The sequence below is a fragment of the Pleurodeles waltl genome, chromosome 1_1 (genome assembly GCF_031143425.1).
Source record: "Pleurodeles waltl isolate 20211129_DDA chromosome 1_1, aPleWal1.hap1.20221129, whole genome shotgun sequence".
In the NCBI taxonomy this organism is placed as follows: domain Eukaryota; kingdom Metazoa; phylum Chordata; class Amphibia; order Caudata; family Salamandridae; genus Pleurodeles; species Pleurodeles waltl.
Genome location: NC_090436.1, coordinates 674,276,739 through 674,303,265, shown reverse-complemented (window position 1 = coordinate 674,303,265; position 26,527 = coordinate 674,276,739). Strand labels below are relative to the sequence as shown.

Genomic DNA, 26,527 nt, shown 5'->3' with positions numbered 1-26,527 from the left:
CAGACAAGATGGCATCAGTGCTTACTAGGAACAAGGAACAGGGACAATGATTTCTCAGTACATTATCACATAAATTAGAAGCCATGTAAAAAGATACCAACAAAAAGTAAATGCCAAGTTAAAAATGTGCATTTAAAAATGGAGGCTCTAAGCAGGCCCTATCATTCTTTACTATATAGTTTCGATTTGTTTCTTATTTTGTGTTTTTGTGTGAGGTGGGCCAGGGGATTAAATCTCATTTATGAATGGAGGGAGAGTCAAGTGTTAGAACAGAGTAACTTTGCTGATATATTTGTGAGTTGATTTGCCTGGCTGCAGAGTGAGGATAGCTTTAAAATGCTCTAAGTGGAATTCAGGTAATCTTGTTAATAGAGAGGTCCTGTATTCTATGCAAGCTTCCAGCAGTGATTGCACAGAAGCTTTGAAGTCATGTTTGAGGAGGACTAAGTGCTGATATAATGGGACAGATTCAGTGGCACACATCATGATGTACTGAAATGGAGGTCGGGGTTAGGAGAGTGATCACACCTAGAGATAAGCTTAATTTTACTATCTTGGAGAAGATATTTAGGACCTGTAGCTAAGCCATACATTGAGGGGAGATCACCTTAGAATTGTCAAGTGTTAATAGGAGGAATTTCGTTTTTGGAAGGTTACATTTATGTTTCTTCTGGGACATCCATGAATTTATGGTGGGTATGCATTGATAGCACAGATGTCATTGGCACTCTAGCCAAACATGACATACATCTGAATTCTGATACTGGTGGAAAATAATAAATGGCTGGGAGACTAAGTCCCCTTGGTGAGTTCACATACAAGTTTTATAATAAGCTATCCAGGATAGATTCTTGTGGTGCACTCAATTGATTAACTGTGGGAGTAGGTATTGCTTGTGATTTTAGATAGGTTTGCTTTAACCAGTTGAAGTACCATGCTTTCAGTGCCTAACTAATTGCTCAACATATGCAGGAGACAGCAGCGTGTGGTAGAACTGAAAGCATAGAGTAGGACAAGGAGCACTAATGCGCAGTATATGCTTTATCAAAGATTCAAAACCATCTGTATTAAGCAAGGAGACTTAAAACCACACTGGTGCAGTCCCAATAACTGTTTTCATATTATATATATCTCCAACAAGGTAGATACATATTTCACTATGACTTTAGCCAGGAAGTGTAGCCCTGTAATGCATCAGTAGTTGACAAGGTTGTTGGGCTGACCATTATATTTTTTTTCAATAGAGAGCAAAACCACCTCACTTTTAGCACACCTGGAAAAGTACCTTGTGGAAGAGTGGAATTTATGATTTCCAGCCACATTGTCCATAGCCCTTGGCAAGGGAAGGCCACTGTGTGTCAGTGAAGTATGTTCAAAGCTTAATGTTTAGAATGTTTTTTTTTTAAATCAAGTTCTCAAACTACACTACAGGATGGCCATGATACTGGTGGTACTTTTCTGGTGAGAGGAAATTGCTCAGTTTCTGGTGGGAGTGTGAGGCAGTCAATGTAATCTCTGATCTTCTGAATTTTATGTAGAGTGTTTGGCTAGATCATTGCAAATAGAAATACCAGGTTAGACAGCTGTGGCTTTATGCTCCTGGCCAATGCTTTTAAAAAATATATGTGCTTGTTTTCAGAATTCAGACGTTTGAGACTCAAAATAAGAATTTTGACTGGAAAAATATATTTTTGTAAGTTTTACTGTCAATCAATCAATCAAAAATAATGTATTAAGCGCGCTACTCACTCCTTACAGAGGGGTGTGAGTTTGGAGGAAGAGCAGAATTTTCTCCATCTCTTCTCATGGGAACATGAGAACTTTTTCTGATTGTTGATCTAATGTTTGAACCAGCAAATTGATGTTTTAAAATGTGCCCCAAAGTGCAATCTGCCCTTAAAACGTGTATAATTTGGTTAATCCCTGGTTGGTGTATTAAACTCTCCCATAAAGCAATAGTTTATGATGTAGAAAATGTACTCATGGCAGGTTAAATGTCACCTTTGGCCTAAAGCCCTTATTGCGTCATCCACTAGTATGACAAAAATATGGCTTCAGGCATACCATTGTAGCCTTATGGCTGTAGGTTAAACCTGCAGTGTGACCTGTTAACACAGCCTGTTTTGACAGGTACAAACCTCCCTCTTAAATATTACTATGTTACCCCTATGTCGTCCTTGGAGACCACAAGGCAAGGTGCATAGTATTTAAAAGTGTGGGGTGTAGAAAATGAATGGTAACATGTCTTTACAGTGACAAAGCCCTGAAACCTATTTCCACTGTGGCAGGCCTAGCTATCCTATGCAGAAAATCAAAGTATAGGTTAAAATACTAATGCTGCATCTCAGGAATGGGACTCACTTAAAAAAATAAACAATGATTTATTAAAATCTGACTTCACCATTGAATTGGATGTTTAATAAGTTATAAGGCAATGTAACTTTTAAAAAGTTAAATTTTCCCTTCCTGAAGTCACTAGAAGCTAATTTGCATAAACTCTCCTGCTTCTCCTAGTCTGTACTTTGCCTGAATAAGATGTGAATGAGGTGTGAAATTCCTCCCAGAAGCAAACAATAGGCTGGTCTAAATAGGCAGAGATGATTCCTTTGAGCTTGTTAGAATATGCAGGGTTGGGACTGTGGTGATTCTTTTGAACCACTGTCAAATCCTACTTGGCAGGTCTGTTGAACTAGATAGAAGATTACAGCACTTGAAAGGGAGTGGAGGGGGAACATCCTACCAGACTTTTGTCTCTGGGTTTGTTGTAGGTACAGTGCCTGCTTCAAGCTGTATTTTACTGTGAGAGAAAACTAGGATTACAATAGTACACTCCCACTCACACATCCAGCCTCAGAGCACAGTTTTACTGTGACTGAAGACATTTGCCATCTCAGATTTGCCCTGACCCAGTGCTTTTTGGCCAGTTTTCAGAAAAGCAAACTGCAATTTCTGCAAAAGTGGTTAGGTCAGGGCCTAAAAACCTTTACCCAATTGGTCAGAGAGAAACTAGGAGTGTCTAAGGATTCCCCACACCCACAGGCTGGTGAACCCTACAAAGCACGACTTTCACCCAGTCTTCATTAGAACACTGCTAGACTTGCGAAAGGATGCAATGTGGACTGAACCTTATGCACTTGCCATTTAGGATCTGTCAGAAGAGTTTGAGGAGGTTGGGCGTCCTTCCACTTATGATCCTTAGAGATCTTTCTGTCCTTAGATTTCAAGTCTGATCTCCTATGTGGATCCAGGATTATATAAAAGCCAAAGAGGACGTTCCTGTGAAGAAGCCTAGCTGACCAGTGGCAAATTGACCAGGACTATACTTTGCAGGATTCCCTCTTCTTGACACCTTTAGAGTCTCTAAGTGCTTCAACTGAAGTCTTGGTGGCCTTGGAAATGTTTTCCTGCCATTGTTTGACCTCAAAACAAGTTTGGGAACTTTTTCAAAACCTTTTCTCCAGAGCATCAAGGAGAGAGACCATGCAATGTATCCACCCAGCAATTCTGTGCTGGATTTAATTACAGGTTTGTCCAACTTAGAAAAGAGTTTTCCTAAGAAAAAACATTAACCTTCCTTTTTAGATTGGGACTTAAAAACTTTTTAGGATTTCCCTTTTCTCAGACCCTGGTGCAGCCAATCTGTTGTACATGACCAAGGCCATATCGTGGGTAGTCTGAAATGGCACTGAGGTCCCGATCTACCAATTCAATAGATTTCATTGTAAGTCTAATGATAGGCTTCGATAACCACAGTTGAGAGTGGAGGGTGAGCAGGGCTAGGGCATCAGATTGGGTGTAGATAAACACTGGCTAGTGAATATGTTCTTGTTCAACAAATTGGCTATAGCATTTAAGGTTGCATTTAGCTATTGATGCAGTACTGTAAACATGTTTACAGGTATTCATGTGTGGGGGCAGGCAGGAAGGGCCTATACTCTCTTGGTGGAGAGAAGAGTCTAATGTAGAGGGTGAATGTGGTGATCAATGTATAAAAAGACAAATTGTTCACCAAACATACCAGTGTTAGCTGTTACAAGAGTGGTTCAGGGTACAAGGTGCGCAAGGGTCAGTAGGGAAGAGAGAATGAAGCTTTTGGGGTGTATCTGTAAAAGTTGGAGAAGTAGAGTGATTCACTTGTAAAATAATTTACAGATACTGATTGAAGGGTGGTTATCATAACAGTTAGCACTGGTGACTTTTTGGTGCCAGTGGGGTCCTTGGTGACGCTGATTACTGATTGGGAATTAGTGTGGTCATTAGTGGTAGTGAAGTAGAAGAAGGTCTAGAAGAATGGTGTGAGCCTTGGTGACATTAGATTTTTGATTCTGCATTCAGATGGTTGATTATAGTGAAAATATGAATATTTATGATGGTTGATATGAAGAGCAAAAACCCAATCACTGAAAGCCTCAGGTTCAGATGTATGATGCATTTTGGGAGTCCCAAATGCTCCAATTCAGCATTTGAGGTCATTAAAATGTTCTTTACTATGTACGTATCCCATTTCAGGAGTTATGAAATGTTTTCAGGCCCCTCAAATGGGTTTCAGAATGAGTATCCACTCGGTATATGAAAGTGGTACATTGTAGCCATCTCTTTCAGATACTGAAGCAGTAACATCTATTAATGCTTGGAACTGAAATCCAACCACAAAACATTGACATTTTACCTCCCTCCATCCCCCAATTTAATAGCCATCACTCCAGAATCAAACACATTTGCTCTTTTTACACGCTTTTTGCAAATAAAAATACTATAGAGGATAAATAGGAGATTAGAAAGGGTATTAGATCTATCTGTTTAAAAAAATCACAGAAAGCTGACCTTGAGTATCTTGCTATTATGATATGCAAAAGGAGGGTGGATGGAATACATACATTTCAATCAAAAGTGACATAGCCGGATTCCAATTCAATTTTCTTAGTTGACTTAGGTCATCTGTAGGACTTTAAAGTTTAACACCTTTAATGACTCAATCTAAGAAGAGGAAAGACAAACAACTGTTTATGTTACAATAGAACAATTACAGGAGGCAGGAAGAGGACATGAAGTCGCCACTACTGCGTAGTGGAGGTCTTCTCCTGCTAAATGAATAAGGCCTATATAGGAGACTGGCCAGCAGGTAACTTAAAATATGTAAATTTGCTCATCATCCCTTTCTTTTCCCTTTCCCTTTGTTTGGGAGTGGATACCCAAATGTGGCTGAAGGGTATTCTCAGGTATAACTGTGCATACATGCAGCAATATAGAGGCCCACATCTCAGGTTGCTCTCTTGATAAGCATCCCATATCTAATTGTCCACTACTCAAACACATGTTGGTTAGGACTTGGGTTTATAGAAAAATGTGTCTTGATCATATTTTGAGCTCAGGTTTAACCACGCCATAACACCACAGTATTTTGGAGGTGGGAGAGTTACTAATTTTGTTTTTCTTTTGGTGTTGTTCTTGTTAGACTTTTCATCCTTGGAGTGGTCTCCCTTAACGTTTTGCCTCTGTTCCCAAGGTTGTTGATGCGTGCTGGGCTCTGATTTTGCTGTTTTTGTTACTCTGGGCACTTTACCAATGCCAACCAGTGCTAAAGTGCACGTGCTCCTTTACACAATGTGTTTGTAATTGGCTTATCCATGATTGGCATATTTGATTTACTAATAAGTCCCTAGTAAAGTGCACTAAGAGGTGCCAGGGCCTGTAAATCAAATGCTACTAGCGGACCTGCAGCACTGGTTGTGCCACCCACACAAGTAGCTCTGTTATCATGTCTCAGACCTGCCACTGCAGTGTCTGTGTGTGCAGCATTAACTGTAAATTCGACTTGGCAAGTGTCAGACACCCCTAAGGTAGCCCCAAGGACAGGGTGCAGTGTATGGTTAAGGTAGAACATATAGTAATGTGTTTTATGTGTCCTGACAGTGAAATATTGCTAAATTTGTTTTTCACTGTTGCAAGGCCTGTCCCTCTCATAGGTTAACAAAGGGGCTACCTTTAAATCTGATTAAAGTGTAGATTCCCTTTGGGAGCGGATGGACATGTAGAGTTTTGGGTCTCTGAGCTCACAATTTAAAAATACATCTTTTAGTAAAGTTGTTTTTAAGATTGTGTGTTTGAAAATGCCACTTTTAGAAAGTGAGCATTTTCTTGCTTATACCATTTCTGTGACTCTGCCTGTTTGTGGATTCCCTGTCTGGGTCAGTTTGACAGTTGGGCAGGTTGCACCTCACACTAGACAGTGACACAAAGGTAGCTGGGGTGTAGTCTGCATTTTCTGATGAGCCATCTGTGCTAGGATGGAGGGGAGGAGTGGTCACTCACACCTGAAAGGGCTGTGCCTGTCCTCACACAATGCAGTCTCCAACCCCCTGGTGAGTGTCTGTGGCCTGGGCAAGGCAGGACTTCACATTCAAAAGAGACTTTACTTTGAAGTAGGCCTACTTCAAAGGAGAAATTGAGTATAAGAAGGGCACCCAAAATCACAGACTTTAGAAACACTTCTGGAAACAAGAGGAACCTCTGCCTGGAGAAGAGCTAAAGAGCTGAGGAAGAAGAGCTGACCTGTCTGTGACTGTGCTTTGTGGAGCTATCCTACAGTTGCTGCTTCTGCCAGAGTAAGATGGCAAAGACTGGACTTTGTGTGCCTTCCATCTTGAGAAGAAATCTCCAAGGGCTTGATTTAGAGCTTGCCTCCTGTTGTTTGAAGTCTCAGGGACAGCAAAGACTTCTCTCTGCCAGCACCTGGAGTCTCTGTAGAGACTCCTACTCTGCCCTGTGGTGCCCATCCAGTTCCTGGGACCCTGAAAGGAGGAGCTGGCAGCCTAAAGACAAGGAAATCTACGCCTTGCGGGGAAAAGATCGACACGACTCCGATCTGCGGCTGAAGAAACGACGTGGCGCCGGCTCTGCAGCTGCAAATCGACGCTCGCAGAAAATGCGACCGAAGAATCGATGCACGGAGCAGGAGAAACGACGCACAGCATCGCTGACGGAGGCTGGGAGATCACTACCCGAGCTGTGGGGTTTTCAGATCATCGAGCGGCTGGATTTCCGACTCAAGTACTGCTGGGCGTGGAACAACACAAGGCTTGCTCGGACCCGAGAGTGCTGACTGGATCGACGCATCGCTCTCCTACAGAGAGAAGAAACGACGCGCCCGAACTGGCAAAAGGAGAAATGTCGCAAGGTCCCGCTTGTGAGTGGAATCAATGCCTCGCAAGCCCTTTTTTGGTGCGCACTCGCCCGTGCAGGGTTATTTTTGACGCACCCAAGGTACTTTCTCATGCTAACAGCATTAGTGTGTGTTTGAAACTACTTAAAGACTCTTTTTGCATTTTTATTGATAACTTAGCTTGTGTATTGGGAATTTTTGTTGTTTTGGTCTTGTTTGTTGTGTCATTTTGTAGTGTTTTCATTAAGTTACTGTGTATGTTTTGGTACAAATACTTTACACCTAGCACTCTGAAGTTAAGCCTACTGCTCTGCCAGGCTACCCAGGGGGTAAGCAGGGGTTAGCTGAGGGTGATTCTCTTTTATCCTGACTCGAGTGAGCGTCCTGACTATCAACTAAAGACCCCATTTCTTACAGTTCTTTATTGCCTTTTATCACAAGTACAGGTAAATACTCATACAAGTTGTGGCATGCATCAGAGTCCACGTCTTTTACAGTACAGCAATACGTCGACCCATACAAACATCTTTTATAATTTAACACCTGCCTTATGCGGTTTTTATGTTTTCCATTTATCCATGTGAACTCCCTATTGAATGCAGGCTGCATGTTATTAGACATACCCACACTCTGACATTACTTCTAAATATGTTGAACATGATAGCAATATAAATAAAGGGTAATTTATAGGTTTTGAAGTCCTTATCAGTAACTCTCCCTCTCGAACACATATGAACATTCCTGCTCTCGGTGCATTGTTTTGTGAATTAGTAAATGTATTGGTTTTTAATTTACTAAAAGTAAATACACATGGTTGTTTTTGTTTGTGGGTAACTAACACAAATGCTGTAATATAGTTTTCTTCAAATTAGGTTAAAACTTGTTGGAAGTAGGCAACTAAAAACAAGTTATCCTCCTTGTCTGTCTGTCAGGCCATGCTTCTGCTTCTCTGTTATGAAATTTGCAATTCATATGAATTTTGAAAGTTATACTTGACTTCCATGCATATAGACTGCATATTACATGTACAGTAATTACAGTATTGTCTACAGTTCAGAAAATAAAGTGTTTTTTGGAAGTGTCATATTTGAAAATAATGCTCTATTTGATTTTTTTAAGGTGGTTGACCAGATTGACACTTTGACATCGGACCTACAGCTGGAGGAAGAGATGACTGACAGTTCCAAAACGGACACATTAAACAGCAGCTCAAGTAGCACAACAGCTTCCAGCTTGGACAAGATAAAAGTACGGGCGAATACACCACTAATCAAGCCGCCAGTGCATCCTTTAGCCATCCTCACTGTCCTTAGAAAACATAATCCACCACCACCTCCGCCACGGCTAACGCCTGTGAAATGTGAAGATTCACATAGACTCCTTCCACCACCTATTCCTGTAAAAACGAATGGAACCCTGCTTCGAAATGGAGGATTGCAAGGAGGCCCCAAGAAAATCCCAAATGGAGATGTTTGTTCTATTCCTAACAGTAATTTTGATAAAATTCCTCTTCATTCTTTGACACATAGACCTGAGAAGGACAGGTGCCATCAGACTACAACCAGGGAACGGGTACGATTCAGTGAAAACGTGCAGTATCATGGCTACTGCCCAGATTGTGATGTTCGCTATGACATGAAGAACAGGGAGGTACATCTGCATGGTGAACCCATCCACAAACTGGAAAAGCTTCCTCATCATTGTCCACCTCTACCACCACCACCTCCACTGCCATCTCTTCCTCTCGAAAATGGGGTACCAGGGATAAGCCAGAGTAACAGCTTTCCACCTCTCAGGCCTCTAAGTGTGCCTCCACCCACTGCACCAAAACCACAGAAGACCATCTTGAGGAAGTCAACTACTACAACTGTGTGATTTTTGTCAGTTAAAAAACATTCTCTTTTGTTTACGTAAAGACATGAGCACTTTCTACTCAAGCAATAAAAATGACCACCTATATTACAACCTTTATTACATGAAGTGTTATTGCAAATATCTGGTAAGTAAATTAAACAAATTTCTCTTTATATGAATTTGTTATCCATAGCAATAACTATTTATTTCAGTAATTAAACACAAAAGTGCTTTGTTTTATGGAATAAAGTCATCAAATTTATTAGAAAATATTTCTATAGAAAAGGTGTGTGTATACCCCATGTACAAAGGGAATTCTTCTTATTACAGCAAAATAGATTCCAGAAGGTAATTTGAGAAATTAATGCAAGTCATGATGAGTCAATTATGTTTAGGATTTTTGTTTTTTTAAGTGTTCTATAGATGTTTTGGCCCATTATGTAGTCCATATGTTTCACTTTGTTATCCATTCTAGGCATTTTAGTAGGTGCTCCAGTCCCTCACTGGATTAAACATTATGTTTGTCGAGCATCAGAGACTTACAGAAGAATATGTTTTGTTTGAAATTGCAATGTCAAGAAACACATGAACAATGTTGACAATTTTCGATATGTTTGAGTGATTGAACAAACACATTTGAAGACAGTGAATGCCTCATCTTTTTAGCAGTCTCTAGAGTCCAATTTGTTTCAGTTTTCAGAAGAGTTCCAGCATCCATACATTTGAAGAATACATCATTAAATATTTTTATTAAAACTTTTAGAGATTTCAAATGTCTTTCCATCTTCATTATTTGGAAATGGTCTTGTGTCTATTACATTTCTAGATTATGGTACTCTGAAGGAATTACCATAATGATTTGAACAACCGAACAAGTGTTATTCCTGAGAGGAATTTAGGGCCTGATTTAGTTCTTGGCGGATGTAATACAACATTGCAAATGTGACAGCTATCCGATCCGCCATATGACGACGTCTACAGGATATAATGGGATGGTAATAAGGCTGATTGGATATTCGTCATGTTTGTGACCGAGTATTTTCCTCCACCAAGATCTAAATCAGGCCCTTAATTTCATATTGATTAATTTTATTGTGTTTAAAGACTTGAAATCTTCCATTTTTACACAAGCATTTTGTAAATGACATAAATGTATTTATTTATCTGCACTATTTATTATACCTTCACACGCATTGCCTTTTTTCAGTTCAGAATTCAGCATGATATATTGTGTCACATGTTGTTTAAGGAGGGTGTGGTAATAGCTTTGCTAGCATCTGAATGCAAATAAAATTCAAGCTTAGAATACGCGGAAACCTGTAATACCTGTATAAGGAGAATCTTACTATAATATTCATATCATAGTCTAGTTATGAGACTCTATTCACCTGTCATATTACAATAACTACTCTACTTTGATATAGTGTGTTATTATAGTTGGGTTGTGATATCACAATGCTTCTACCAGCAAAAGATGTGCAGTTCACAGAACAGAATTACAACTACTATTTAAATAGTGAAATGTATAGAGCAAAAGATATTCCGTTTTTTTAACGCTTCTGTCCGGAAACTTCAGTCATTAGTACAGAAAACATTAGTGGCAGTATAGTTATTTATTTCTCTGATAGAGATCATAGCAACAAAGAAGTCTATTTGAAAGATACTACATATTATGAAGTGCAGCCACATTTGGAAGTGCCTTTCAATAAATAGTTTAAACTGCATTTTGCAAACAATTACAAGCTTCATATTGATGCATTTTTCTTTTATATATATTTGAGTTAGAGAAAGAGTTTGCAGAGTGAACTATATACTACTTTACATTGTAAGGATACTTAGAAGTCACCTTGAAATGCTAAGATTTCATAGAGAACAGTGGCCTTCAACCATGTTCCAATGTATGGTAGCAGAACCCTTTGATGACATACAATATCTTTGTAATACATAGTTTAAAAATAGTGATAATGATATTGCATGTTAACCCTTGGTGCTATTAAACATTGATTTATGACTAAGCCTATACAGTTCTACTTTTCAGAGATAAAACTTTTGTAATAATTAAATACATATATTTTCATATTATTGGCTAACATTTGTCTAATATTATTCTTAATTGTATGATTTTTTATTCCAATTTTCTTATTGTAGGCATATCCTCAAACATTCATTTGAAAGAGTATGTGACATTCAACTCTAATGAGACTAATAGGATGAGTAGAATTATTTTGAAAACTCATGGGCAAGATGCACAATTTAAAACTTAATGACTGATTCACAAAACAGTTTCTATGAATTGGTGTGGCTCAGCAGTGAACGTTTCCTGATTCTGCTAAAATTCTTCTGTGAGTTTTAACTTTCTCACTTACATTCAGATGTGATTTAGATGTGAATTTCTAGATGTAAGATATGATTTCTCTTGGATCTGTTTCACAAAGCTTATTTATAGCAAGGATGTGTGTCTTACTCAATAACACTTATGAGTCAATGTGCTTTTTTCATGAATCAGTTGTGCATTTTGGCCTGAAATTCTTGAGTACGTTGCACCCTAGTTTGGAGCAATACATTTACTTAGGGACCTAGAAATGAAAGAATACTTCTTACCTAAAACAGGTTTAAGATGGAACTACTCACAGAAATAAATCTTTGTGAATTTAGCTTAAAGAAAACCTAAGCCTGTTTTAAACTACTGAGGCATTAACCTTTGTGAATATAAATCATGCATAGTTATGTGATAAGCAAATTGATCATTTCACACAATATTTAGGTATGAAATGCATCCCTGCATCAATTTGTTTGGCACAAGGGTGCATTTAAATAGGATCCTGTGAAAAACAGCTGCTTGCTTTCTGTTTTTAATGTGTGTTCACTCTAAGGGCCAGATTTATCAAGGTTTTGTGTCGCTCTTGCATCACTCAAGGGAGTACAAGGGTGACGCAAAACCCAGGTGGGAGTTATCAAGCCATGCAACCCTTGTGTGGCCCTGCATTGCTTGATAAATTAAGGGAAACAAAAGAAAGAACAAAATTGCTGCCTCGTGTTACTCTGCAACAGGTAGGCGCTCCATGGGTGGAGTGTGGGTCTTACCATGCATCCACCCATAGATTTTGGGGCATTCCCAGATTTTCAATTATTGGTAGACCTGGAAATAGGTCAAAACACTACGTCTCCCCAGGTGAGGTGGAAGAAGGAGAATTATCTTTATTTCTTCTTGTTTCTCCTCTTTTTACGTTTGCTGCATTCTGCAGCACACATAGAAAGAGGAAAATATCCTTTTAGGCTTATTGTTGCACAGGAAGATGTCCTTTTCTGCACAAAACAATCCTGCTTACCACGCAGACACCCTTGCTCATGACACAAGAGTGCCTGTGTTGGCGCTAGACACCCAAACGTGAACCAGCTTTAGGAAAGGACAGGAATGCACATTATAATGGCAAGTATGGTGCATTCCTGTCCTTTCACGCAGCACAGAATAGCAGGTGGCTTGCCTCATTGCACTGTGTGAAAGAATGATAAATCTGCACCTAAATATTTACTAAGAACTGCTCCATTCTCTGTATATCTTTGAACACAAATGGCACATAATTACAGAAAGTTGTGTAATTTTGAACATAAACAAGCATATTGCAAAAGTCTCAAAATTACCCCAATTACACCAGCATAATTTAAATTTCCCCCAGTCATTGTTGTGAAGTGAATGCTGCATTTTCCACCATGTGAACATAACATAGTATCACATTTGTGATAACTAGGGTATGTAAAGAGTTTATTTTTAGAACCATACTAGATGAGCAATATAATAAGATTTTTAAAATACATGGCAAAATCAAATGATAGAATCCATACTGTTATTACTTCAAAAATAAATAGTGGTATAATATATTGGCGCACAGTCCTTAGAGAAGAGCGAAGATGTAAGGATGTCTGGATGGGAGCCAAAAATACAAGAAATAGCCACTTTTAGAATAAGTTAAATAATTAAAATAATTGTAGGTGCATCATGGTATAGAGGCAGCTCAATTATTAACTTAGGGTTTCCTATTCTTTGGAGATATGTTTTTTGATAAAAGCATGGGAAAAAGTGTCTCTTAAAGGTGTGGCGTATGCTCCCGAGGCTATTCTTCTCAAACTTAATCATGATGAGCAGGCTGAAGAAGGGGAAATGTTGTTGGACGTGTTAATGCTTGAAAAAGAGAATGAGGCTGAAGATGTACAGTCATTCTTGTAATATGGATTCACTGTTTGCAGAGATGAAAGATTATCAAGGTGATTAGACGAAAAGTTGGTTGTGTTTTCTTATGATAGGATGAGGGGAGTGTGTCCCTGGAGAAAAAAATGTGGGTATGCTATGTAGAAAGTGTTTCATCACATATGTTCAAGAATGCTGAAATCAGCTGGCTTGACTACAGGTATGTAGGCTTGTGAATTTCTACGGAGGAAACTGTGAAAATAGACCAAGTACAGTAACATTTTGATTTTTTTTAATTTGAGAAGCGTAAGAAAGCATATTGTTTTCTAAACATGGCATCAACAAAAGGTTTGCCATGCCATACTAAGATCAACATCGTTCCTGTTGCCTGTAATGAGCAGATTCCTAAAAAAATTTTTTTTACCACAGTTCTTGAATTTTTACAAATGGTTGTCAAATGTTTCTATTTGCTGTGGTTTCTACTTACTTGCATTCTATGGTGAAAACAGGTATGAAACCCAAGGGTAAATTTATTGGGCTATACAATTCTGAAAAGTGGACAAAATCCAAATTCACAAAAGGGTAATTTATGTAGATAACTCTTAGTTTTATCAAATAGATTATAAATGCAAATCAAAGATAATGTAACAAAAATAGGAAAAATAGATTTTTTTGCTTTATGGTCACTTTACAATTCACAAAAAAATATATTGTTATAGCCATCAGACCCTTTTGGTCGCAAGGATATATTGGGTTTATTGGTTGTCAAGAAACACATGAAACCTAGAGCCAATGACTGTGGTGCAGTTCATAAGTTTGTTTTATTGTGTAAAGACTATGCAGTAATGTGTATGTTGAACTATAATATATGAAAAATGAGTATGAAAAAAACCTATGCATTTAAAAAAAATATGTCCAAGATACTGAATTTATGAAAGGTGGTTATTTGTACAGCTCCGAATTTGGGATTACCAATATGATCATATGATTCAAAAGGCATTTCCTTTATTGTACACTGGCTTACATTTGGGAGCCAAAATTGGAGATAATTTCAGTTGATAATAACAAATGTTGTAATATTCTGTGTTCCCAAAATTTACCATACAAAACAGTACCCCACTTGTATGAATGACCTAGTGCCTCAGAACGCCACTTGGAAATAGACATGTTTTTTTGTATCAAAATTGACTCATTTTGGTTATGTGGGTAGCTGCAGCATTTAGGCCCAGTTTCGGGTGGCACACAGAAAAACCTACTATGGTCAGATTTTTCGGAAAAACAGAGAGCCAAGGGTGGTGCATGGACATCACTATGTGGTTGTAACCCCAAATTTCATGCTAACGTAAAACCTTACCTAAAATATTACATTTACATCACATTTCTAAGAAAGAAAGCTCTGGAATCCATAGAGATTTACTCAGAGTTTGCATATAAAAATGATACTCCAGATGAATGGCTGTGCTTACTGACCATGACACAATAGGCCCCTAAAAGCAATGTGGAGACATTAAGTTTTCTCCATGCAAATGTATACATTTTGACAATGTGGGTAGTTACAGTATTTGGCCCTGAGGTCAGCCACCATGTAGGGATACCTACTAAGCCCATACATTTAATAATTGTGGAACCCAAGGGAGTGAGTGCTACATGCATGAATTCCACAACATTGTACCTCTCCAGCAGTACCTCTCCTGTATGGATTGGTACTGGGATGGCTGACATAAGCTCCTGCAGTACTGATCAAAGTGCAACCAGATGGCATCTAATTGAGCCAACTGCTTTCACTTTCAATCAGTGTGACATCAGCATGAGGCAGATCACACTGATAAAAAGAAACTCTTGATGCAAAGAAAGCTCTTCCCTGACATCTAGATTTTTTTTTTTTTTTAAAGAAAATTATTCTGTGCTTTGAGCAAAACGATTTTCTCCGTTAGTGTGGTGGATAAACCTTACATGTCTACCTCACTACAGAGGTAATGCACTGGACATGAACACTTCACCCACAGCATTATTGGGGATAGAATTATAAAATGGTTGTGCTTTGAGAAATGCTTGATTTCACACTGGATATAAACACCAGAATTACCACTCAGTAGAGTGATGTTCAATAAATTTAAACTGTAAATAAAGAGAATGTATGAATGTCTTAAGACTTGATTAACAGAGGAAACCAATGATGCCTTAATACAGGTACGACTTACCAATTTAGAAAAGCTCTAGATACAAATTTTAAAAAAAGCAGCAGAGCATTTGAAAACTTCTGGGAATCAAACAAAACCTGAGGACCGAGAAACAGTTCTTCAAAACATTGAAACATACAGTGAATCTGTTCAGATTCATAAAAACAAGAACAACAAAAGAATCATGAGTGTAGGGTGATACCTGAGGTTTCAGAAAGCCTTACTGAGGGTCATATGATAGCTACAAATGGTAAAACCCTTCACCAAACACACATACTGTGTATTCAAATAGAAGTTGCTTGTATAACAGTTTCTTATTACGTCTGAAGTGCATGGTAGTGTCCTTACAGAGCATCTTTGCGCAATGCAATGAAAGTGGCACTTCACTTACCCTGTATTAAAATGCATGCACAATAAGTATTACAGCACAATAAAAAAAATATGATTGATGTGATGCAGTGCTGAAAACAAAAGTTAAACTCTAGAGTAAAAGGCTTCAAAATGGACACACATAGGCAGAACTAAGTACATTTCTAGTCAAGTAAAGCAACTGCTTTGACACAGCAGAAGCTAAAATGCAAAATTGGCCCCATTAAGCCAGCCATCTCTCAAGGCAATCAGAGCTCACAGCAGGGGATGGAACTAGGAGCCAGACAACTCCTCAAAGTACAGCCAAGCGGCAAAAGCAGAAATGCGGTAAGGGATGTGGTCAGATGGGATGGGGAGAGTTAAAACAGAGGGGATAGTGCTGAATTTTCTCCTACTGATATACCCTCAGAGCCACCTTTACCTGATGTCAAGGTAGGGGACTGTAGCGCTCCTATTAAGGGGGAAGACTTTTATACACTGGCTCCAGCCAAACAGTACCCCATATTTTCAAAGATAACCAAGGGTTCTATATAAACTGAGGATTTAACACATATCATAGATGGGAGGAACATCTGTAAAAGTATAATGATTTTGTCTCCTGAGATACCACAACCAGCACGTACGCCACCAGTCAATTGTCAGAGTATGGAGCTGCTGCCCCCAGGAAACACTGGAAAGTGCACAACCTTTGCCATTCCTTGTTTATGCCCCTAAAGAAAATTCCAATGCCCAGGATGAGCCTGAGTAGTCTACCAGAAAGCTGCTTGAACTCATTGTAGTCAAAATCAAAGACTTGAAAGTAACTCAGGCACAAGAAATCACAGTTCTTCATAGTCATTTGGCCAAACATGAGGAGGCAATGGACCAGCTCCCCAGTAGGTTAAAAGAGGCAAAGGATAGATTCTCTGACTTGGAAGATAATTGTCTGCTAGAGGATTAACTCTAGAATTTGAAAAATTATAATAGGCGTTCTAATCTCAGGATCACTGAGGTACCAGAAATGGATGAGATTGGGTAACCAATCAACTGAAAAAGCTATCCCGGAGTTAGCAGGGTATTTGACAATCACTTGGGCACATCCAGCACCTGACCAATGTCCTCTAAATGCCAAGTATCCACATACAATACTGGTGAATTTCACTGATTGTCGAGTTAGAGATCGCATTCTCACACGTGCCATAGAGAAAAGAGTGTTGTCTACTCCAGAGGTACCCCACTTCAAGGTATTCTAGGATAGATCACCAGTTGCCTTACTCAGGCACAGAGACTTTATCAAATTGATTGATTTGTTTAAGACAAAAGGTTCACAAGCATCAATTTTTCAGCAGTCTAAACTTAAAGTCCTGATGAATGGCCAGTTTCACTTGTTCACTGACATTGCAGAGGCACAGGCCTTTTTGCAGAATCTATCTAAGCTAACTTGCATCAGTATGAAATGTGACTAAGACTGTGACTAGTGGTGCAATGAAATACATGGTAAAGCTTGGTATAAGTACAAATAGAACTTGTGCCTTCCTGTGCCCAGGTAGCAGGACACAATCCGAGCTTCACCTGTGTCATATATATATATATATGTGTGTGTGTGTGTGTGTGGTCCGGGGGTGCGGGGATGGGATTCCTAGGGGTTCCCTAGGAGGGGAGAGTGTGGCAAGGTGCAGTGCTGGCAGGACGTGCAGGCCTGAGTATTCCTACCCAGAGGCCAGTGGGTTGGTGTTTTGGTTGGGTGAGAAAGGGGTGGTTGGGGATGGGATGAGGGGGTCTATCGCATTGAAAAAATGGGATAGTTCTTTACATCTTTGGTTCTTCTTCTTTAGAGGGGCACATTTCAATCTTAGAACTATAGAAGCAGTAGAAAAGTATCAGTACTCAGAGAAGGAAAAGCAGAATACAATTTTCACAATACCAACGTAGCATAATGTATCATAATGCGTTTTAGGGTAGGGGCGCTTAAGAATAACTTGCTTGTTCTATACAATGCATTTTATGGCAACATTTGATGAGGTGTCAGCAATTTAGCAATACCTATAATAGTAGTAAGTTCAAGTGTCTGAGTACAATGTTTACATACTGTACTTCCACCATTTTCTCATGCTTCAGGCACCTTCATTGTGTTGGGTACAGCATTTTTAAAACATTGTCGCTTAAGGGAGCAAGGGTTGGATGGAAAGGACACTGTCAGGGTTTGTGTGGAGATTCTGGTATTTATTAATAGCAGCCTGCATCAATTAGTAACTTTTAATGTGGCTTATCTGGTATGGCAGATTGGAATGATGAAATGACACCTCAGAAAGGAGGGTTTTGTATCATTATATTTAATGCTAACAGTTTAAATAATAAACACAAAACCTGGGCAATTGAGGATTGGATAAAAGGCCACTCTCCTTATGTGGGTTTTATCCAGGAGACGCATTTTCATCAAAAGGTATCCAAGTATAAACTTTTCGAAACGTGGGTGGGGCATCAATGTGTATCACCTACTCGTGCTGCCCACAGGGTGTGGCCATCTATGTGTAGAAGTTCTTCCCACTACAGGTTTCCTTCTCTCAAATTGATAAAGATGGTCACTGGGCCCTGAACAGCAGGCTGGTTAATAATTGTAGATTGAGCGTAGCCACGATTTACACCCACGTTGCTGATGATCCGGCTCCAATTCTCAAATTTACTCAGGCATTGGTGACTATTCCCGTGTTTTTCACTATTCCTGGGTTAAATCCAGTATTTGATTCTACATCTCCCACACATAGGCAGAATAAGCCAAAGGTGGTAAAAGCCATATTTAAATACATGGAAATCCTGGACCTTACTCATCTGTGGGGTGACAAGTATGTGATAAAACATGAATATTCATGTGTCTCTGGGAAGTACAATTGCACAGCTAGATTAGATTACCTCCTGTCATCTCGTGAGTTGGGTTCAGGCAATTTCTTTCAGTCTCCAAGTCATTTTTCAGATCATTCTTTGGTAGAGATGGAGCTCCCAGGGATAAAGGTTGAGAGGCCCACACCGAGGTGGAATTTAGATAAAATTAACCTCGAAAACGAAGAATGGTGTAAGCAGATTAATAGTGAGAAAGCTAGCTATTTTGCAATAAATGTGGGCTCTGCCAGTTTCGATTGTATTTGGGAAGCCTTTAAGGCTGATTAATGCGGTCAGATAACCTTGCACAGTAGCAGGTTCAGAAGGGCTTTAGCGGCCCGCCAGGAGGGCTTGGAGACTGAACTCCAACAAGCAAATTTGGCATACTCCTGCAATAAGAATATAACTAACAAGGTGGCACTGAAGCAAGCGTGAGCGAATATGCAGGACTATAATGATGAGCACGGCTATACAGCAAATGCTGCCTATCTGCAAAAGGTGTACAAGGAGAGCGAATATGTTGGACGATTTTTAGCCTGGCAGACATGTGGGCATCAGATGGAGAATAAGATCACTGCCACATTAATGAAAGTGAAGCCAGCCTGACCAAGCCTTCTCAGATTCATAGGAGGTTTCTTAGGCACTACAAAGCACTTTATGGTGTACAACACAGGAGTGACAAGGATAGAATTGAAGGCTTTTTATCACAGTTGTCTCTTCTGAAGCTGGGTGACACCCAAGCACAGGCCCTGCTAGCCACAGTCACCTTTGCAGAAATAGAGGGGGTGGTAAAGTCACTACCAAAGGGAAAGCATGTGGTGAAGATGGGCTCCCGGACAAGTTTTTAAAGAAATTTCCAACAGTTTTGCATCATGAATTGGTTAGACTTGCCAATTATATTTTCGAAAGGGTCTGATACCCCAGCCTCTTTCAGCACTTTAGTAGTGGTGAGTTTAAAAAAAAAAAGATAAAAATAAAGAGGATGTTAATTCTTATAGGCCTATTAGTTTGTTAAATACAGATTACAAAATTATAGCAAAAGTGCTGGCTAATCAGATGAGTAAAATGCAGGGATTGATTATATACGCGGACCAGTGTGGATTTATTTCTGGGAGAAAACTTCTCTTCAATACAAAATTTGTAATTGAGGCACTGGATTACTTCTCACAGAACCAGATCTCATCCCATATCTTCCAAGTAAATGTAGAAAAAGCATTTGATCTAGTGTCCTGGGTGAGTTTGGGTTCCCTGAGCGGTTGATTCAGAGCATATTGCGTTTGTACTAAGGTGCTACAGCTCCGATTGTTATTAACTCAGTCAATGTCGGGTCCTGTACAATTTTAAGGGGTACACGATAGGGATCACCTCTTTCGCCGATCCTTTATGCACCAATCATGGAGCCCGTAGCTATAGCAATACGTACTAACAAATTAATTAAATCCCCAAAAAGTGGAATGACCCCTATTAAATTGTAGGCAGATGGCATAGCACTATATTTAAAGCCAGAAAAGGCAAATCTAGACCAGGTTTTTAAAATATTTCAGAACTTTCAAGAGGTGGGGTGGTATAAAAGAAGTTGAAAACAGAATTGTTTTATAGTAACTGTGCACAATACTCTTTGCTAATAGAACTCCACTCATTAGTAAATCATTGCCCTAAAATATATTTAGGAATATATGTGTCCAAAAATTTGAATCAGTTATTTGCCTTGAACTATGCTCCTCTGATTCACAAGATAAAAGCACTACTTTCCTGATGGACTGATTTGCAAATCACAATAATTAGTTGGGTAGCATTGATTAACATGTCAGTCCTTCCATTATGTATTTTGTTATTTTCTGCAGTTCCAAGTGCCCTTCAGATGAAGTTTTTTAAGGAATTAGAAGGTATATTTTTAACTTTTATATGGGCAAGTAAAACACCTAGGTTCACTATTGAGGTGCTTTACAGAGCTCCAAAAGAAGGGGTTCTGGCTTTGCCACACCTTAAATTATACTACTTTGCCAATTTTGCACATTGTTCTCACAGGGGTTTTGAGAAAAAAGCTTTTTCGTAAGATAAGTGTAGACAACTTTGTTATTAATCAGAAATTTTCGACGTACAAGATTGTTGATTTTCTGCGCATCACACAATCTCCCAAAAACGTCAGGTATAAGACCCTGTATGGCTTCTCAAGCACAAGGATCAAATGTTCAAGCATTTCAATATTCCAGGCATTAACAGTACAACCCGCCTGACTGAAATATGGGTTGTAAAAAGTCCACATTTAGATAAGAACATCTCCAACAGATATCATGAGGTTTTAGATTTTTTAAACGTTGAAGGTTGGTAAACCTGGCTGTAAATAGAACATTCAATTAGACATTTTAGAATATTTGTGCAAGGGTCTCTTATTTGTGTAAAGCAATTCTTAGTAAATTGGACAGCAGTAAAATACAGCTGCATTGTTCTCGCACTTTAGGGTTAGATAGTGATATAGATAGTTACGCTGCCGTCCTTGGATATTCTCCAAGTATGAATGTTTCTTTTAGGCTGAAAAAAAGACTGTTTATATACGCCTTGGTAGCCAGATCTTTAATTTTGCAAAACTGGCAATCCGACCTGTTTCCTACATACGTACTATGGTTTCTTAAACATGCAGAAAATAAAAGAATCTGAATGCCGATATGCACTCAGATCTGGGACTCTTAAGAAGTTTAGTAGTCTATGGGAAACTTCAGCCTGAGGGAAATATAGGCATGCTCCAGGGGATGGGATTAGGGGGCCGGCAGAGATCGACAATATATGTGTGATGACTAGGATATCGGATTTGTGCAAATATTTGCAGTGTGATAATTGTTCATTTGAATTTGTCTACTAAATTATTTGTACAATGTCAAGTTAAGAGGGTGATAATTTTCCCTTTTTTTATAATTCCTTCTTGTATATTGTATGAAGTCTCCCAATAAAAAAGAAGAAAAAAAAAGATAAATAAATAAAGCAACAGATTTCTGGTTTTCTGTGTTGTAGTTCATACACAGCCAGACCTTGAACACAACTTTTAAACATTTAAAACAAATATTTTTACGGAGTTCATGTTTGTGCTTCTCTAGTACAAGTGAATGCTAAAAAGTTTGTGAGTCATGCAATGGCCTTAGTATAACTGCTCATCGTGCCTGATTTGCAAAACCTTTATCTGTATATGTATCTTGCTCATGTCTGAGGAGTGGATTACCCTTGAATATTCAGTTCCGATTCACAATGCCTTTTCTGTGAATAGTTCTATCTTACTACAAGTCCTGTGTGACTTACATGTTATTTCTGAGGAGTACAACATGCTTACTCATGAATCTGAATCACAAAGCTACTTTTTTGGAGTAACCTTGGCTTACTCTCCATGAGGGCGTTGACGCTATTTTATCAGATAATCTAAAGCTAAAGCACAGAATCGGGGATGATGTTGTCCTCAAGAATATATGAGAAATTGTGCCCTTCAATAGATTAGGATTGACACTAAATCAAAAAGCACAATTAGTAAATAAGGTTTATTGAGACAAGATAAAAGTTAGAAACCATGAAGGTTTATTAAAGATTGAAATAAATCAGTGTGCCAAAATGGAGTTAATGCGTCAAAATCATAATACTCTCACATATGGGAAATTAGCCAAAAGCTCAGTCAAATGCAGCAAGAGGTCTGGCATAAGATGATGCCTCAAAATGTTTTTAAGTCCTAAGTATGAGAAAGACTAGTAGGGGACTGTTCGCAAAGACTCAGGAACATCAGACACGGCTCACCTCTAAACGAAGCCCCTTTTTATAAAAAAAAAATAGACGACAAAAATCATACAGTCAGCATGAGGTGACCAAAATCTTGCATGGGTTCAGCAAACAAAATACAGAATAAAATGCAAAAATACTAATAAAACCCATTAAATGTATAATGGTTGGCCTCCATTAGCCCTAATGTAATTGCATGTGACAGTACAAATATTGCTACACATAAAACAATGACAGATGTATGAAATAAATAGGCCAATAGCTTCAAGCAGGAAGAACTGAAGCTTTTGAGAGGAACGCTTCCTCTAGAATTTACACAGGACGTTTTAAAACAGATGATAAAAAAATACATAACAATCTTTAACCACACTTCAGCTGAGTGGTCTTTTAAAATGCCTCCTGGTCAGTACTATGATTAAGAAACCAGTAGGATATGTGCAAAAAAGTCCTGATTTTACAAACGTAGAAATACAAGGTCACATTGTACAGGTTGCAAAGCTCAAACTTATTTTGAGAAGTTTGTGCAGGGTCTTATATTAAGTCTTGAACTTCCTGCAATAAATACAATTGTTTACACAATTGGTATTAAGGACAATCTATTTTATGCAAGAAGGGATGTACAGTTTCATACATAGAGTTGGACAGAGGAGACGGTTAAATCGAAGAGGAGATGTTTTGCAGATTGAATTAATTCATGGGAAGAATGCATTTTGTGTTTTGGAGGGTGCATTGGAAGTATGTGGACACTTCTTTTCGATAATACATATAAAGAAAAAAGGGGGAGGGTGTGTAGCAGACTACATGAACCCTCCTGTGGCCACACAAGGCAGGATCACACAGAAGGAAAGAGAAAGTGCTGGATATTGAGGAGACAATAACAGAGAGAATGCATCAAGAAATGTGCATTTAATGATGTCTAGTTTGGGGATTTATGCATGAACACAATGCAGAACTGTTAAAGGGATTATATTAACAGGCAATTAACTACATATGCTGGTTATTGGGTATAGGGCAATTGCTCTATATCACCTCAATGATCAAATGTTATCAGGAGCTGCACTCCCATAGCTATATGTGTATATGTGGAGTTCATATCTGAGTCTTTTGGAATTCAAAAAGAATTCCAGGAGACTTCCTGTACATCTGTGACATCCTTATATTTCCAAGAGTGCTGAGATACATACTTATTCACACATTTAAAGCTAGATGGTGTACATTTATACATGCTCAAATACTTTTCAAAGTGCATGTGCATATTTTTCCTTTCTCAGATAAGGAAAACAATTATTATTGTACATAATTCCCTTCCCTTACTTTATCAATTCTAGATGACATGCTTCCCCATCCTCCCTTGTTAGATATGCTCTGGATTTGACCTGTGTAAATCTGAACATATCCATGGTGGGAAAGGTGCTTGTGATGGTTGGTGAATATTCAGAAAATTACATCCCTGTCTATGTTCTCCTGCTACCAAAGTTATCCTCTACCTGGAATGCCCCACAACCACATTTAGACCACATTGGTTTACGTTTACAAATGAGTAGATCCATTTGTGAGTATAAATTCATACTTTGTACACACCGTTTTTCAATTTAAACATGTAAATGGAATCATTCTGGTCCTTCTCAATCAGTGTACTTTAGCTGGATCACTGGGAAGGTTCTGCTTCATACTGGAATGTCAATAGCAAATAATCTCAAAAGACTTATATACAAGTTTAAAAAATGTCCATGCGTATGTGATGTTCCATGAGGTTACTCTTAATACCTGATCTCATTAAGTTTGTATGTCCAATCCCTTGTGCTTCTCTTTTGCTGGACATGCATCATCACTTGGGAGCAAACTTCCTAAAGCTTGATACCAGTAAGAGGTGCTGACAAACGGAGAAAGAAAGGCCATGGGATAAAGGAAATGTCACCTTTTGTCATACTTCCACAACATGTCCATCTGGCAAACAATTTTAAATTGTTGAGGTTATATTAGGGCAATATTCTTGATTTAGGTATTTCCAAAACCCTTCTTGGCAGAGGGTTAAACATATTGGTGAATGGCTCTATGAAGTCTGAAAAATATTTAGTTTAGTGGGTGCTGGATTCACAACACATTCTTTTTTAAATCATTTTATTGGATTTGTTTTTCACAATCATGTACTTCCCATAGTTTGGAGAAGTTTGCACCTAATCTCACTGTACTCTCATTTTGATTATAATCCAGTCTAGTGACACTTGTACCAAGATTTATTTGCTATCATGCAGGTGGACATGCTTTCTCAGTCTTGGCTTTGAAGCTACATATAACTGTCACTCTTTCTGCAGAGACAGCACATGAAGCTTTTCAAACAACATTTAAAATCCATAGTCTTATGCTGATTCTCGCATTGCAACCTGCTCTATGTATTGTACCAAGCCAACTAATCCTGGTGTTAGGAAGTCAGTTAGTGAACATAATCTCTAGAAATAATGAATTATGGCCTCGGCTCATAACAAGATTCACCATAGCCTGCATAAATTGATTTTGAGGATAAAGACTATTACAACATAGCTTTAATGGAAAACAAAGAGGATTCTGATTCTGCACTGAAGAAGATGAGAAAATTAAAGTTACATGTTTAACAAGACTGATTTAGCTGCCGGTTCAACTAATATTTTTATTTTTACAGGAATAGTTTTTTTTATTATCCTTCCTATAACCTACGTATAATAGATCCTCTATTGTTAGTTGAACTTGTTTTGTGCTTTACGTCCTTGTCTTCCCCTATCATTACCAGAGAGCATTTCAGTTGTACATTGCTCAAGAAGTTGGAGTTTTCCAGGTAAACAATCAGCAAACTACACCAGGAGGAATCAATGTATTTTAAATGTAGAACAGCGTTGATAGATGGCTATTATCATAATATGTGTTGGAGAGCTTTACATCCCTTTCACCAACAATATGCTTTAAAAACAATTAAAATAGAGTCACTATCAGATTAGATTAATTTCCCTTTCCTTATACAAGGTCACTTCAGAGATTCTGCCTATAGTTTTCTGAGCTGACTATTCTATTAAGCTGGATTTAGCAATAAGGGACAGCTTTAGACAGCAGTTAAATGAATGTTATTATTTGAGCAACTGTCTATTTGACCCATAAGGTTTTGTACAAACAGCTCCTTAGAAAAAGGTTAACTAGTTTGGGAATAACAAAGGGGGTCATACGCCAGGGCCGGGGACCGCGGATGCACCGCCAACAGGCTGGCGGTGCATCCATGGGCATTCTGACCGCGGCGGTACAGCCGCGGTCAGAAATGAGAAACCGGCGGTGTCCCGCCGGTTTCCCTCTGTCCTGGGGAATCCGCCATGGGGATTCCGACCCCCTTACCGCCATCCTGTTCCTGGCGGTTTTCGCCGCCAGGAACAGGATGGCGGTAACGGGTGTCATGGGGCCCCTGGGGGCCCCTGCAGTGCCCATGCCAATGGCATGGGCACTGCAGGGGCCCCCTAACAGGGCCCCACCAAGATTTTCAGTGTCTGCCAAGCAGACACTAAAAATCGCGACGGGTGCAACTGCACCCGTCGCACCCCTTCCACTCCGCCAGCTCCATTCGGAGCCGGCATCCTCATGGAAGGGGGTTTCCCGCTGGGCTGGCGGGCGGCCTTCTGGCGGTCGCCCGCCAGCCCAGCAGGAAACTCAGAATTACCGTGGCGGTCTTTTGACCGCGCAGCGGTATTCTGACGGCGGGACTTTGGCGGGCGGCCTCTGCCGCCCGCCAAAGTCAGAATGACCCCCAAAGTGTCTAATTAATAGATTTTAGCTTGGGGCACGGGGAAGCTTATCAAGACATTCTTTGATAGGTTTTAATGTGTATCAAACTAGAAAGGTTTCCAAGACATTAATGTAATGTGATTAAAGGTAGAGGATGAACACAGTTTTTGTGACCTGGCAAGTTGCTAAAACATATACCTGCTAGCTTCCTTTCAAATTTGAATATGGAATGCTACATTGTTTGAGCAAGTATCTTAAGAAAGAAAAGAAAGGTTGTTTTTGCCTGAAAGTTCAAGAGTTGAGCACTTATAAAAAAGAACAAAGGTTGTGATCCACTATGATCCGCTGACCAGAGATATAGACACTGCGCAAGAAGCCAAACAATATGTTTAGAAAAGCTGCAAATAGTGACTAACCTGCTTT

The 26,527-nt window shown here is 39.1% G+C and overlaps 1 protein-coding gene across 1 annotated transcript in view; it reads left to right on the top strand.

Moving 5' to 3' along the window:
• The window catches only part of PRR16 (proline rich 16), a 1,304,776-nt gene that overhangs the window by 724,367 nt on the left and 553,882 nt on the right, over positions 1-26,527 (top strand). The window contains exon 2 of the mRNA XM_069227042.1: positions 8,282-9,161. Coding sequence (XP_069083143.1) covers positions 8,282-9,037 — 756 coding nt within the window. The 3' untranslated portion in view covers positions 9,038-9,161. The remainder of the gene's footprint in view (positions 1-8,281; positions 9,162-26,527) is intronic.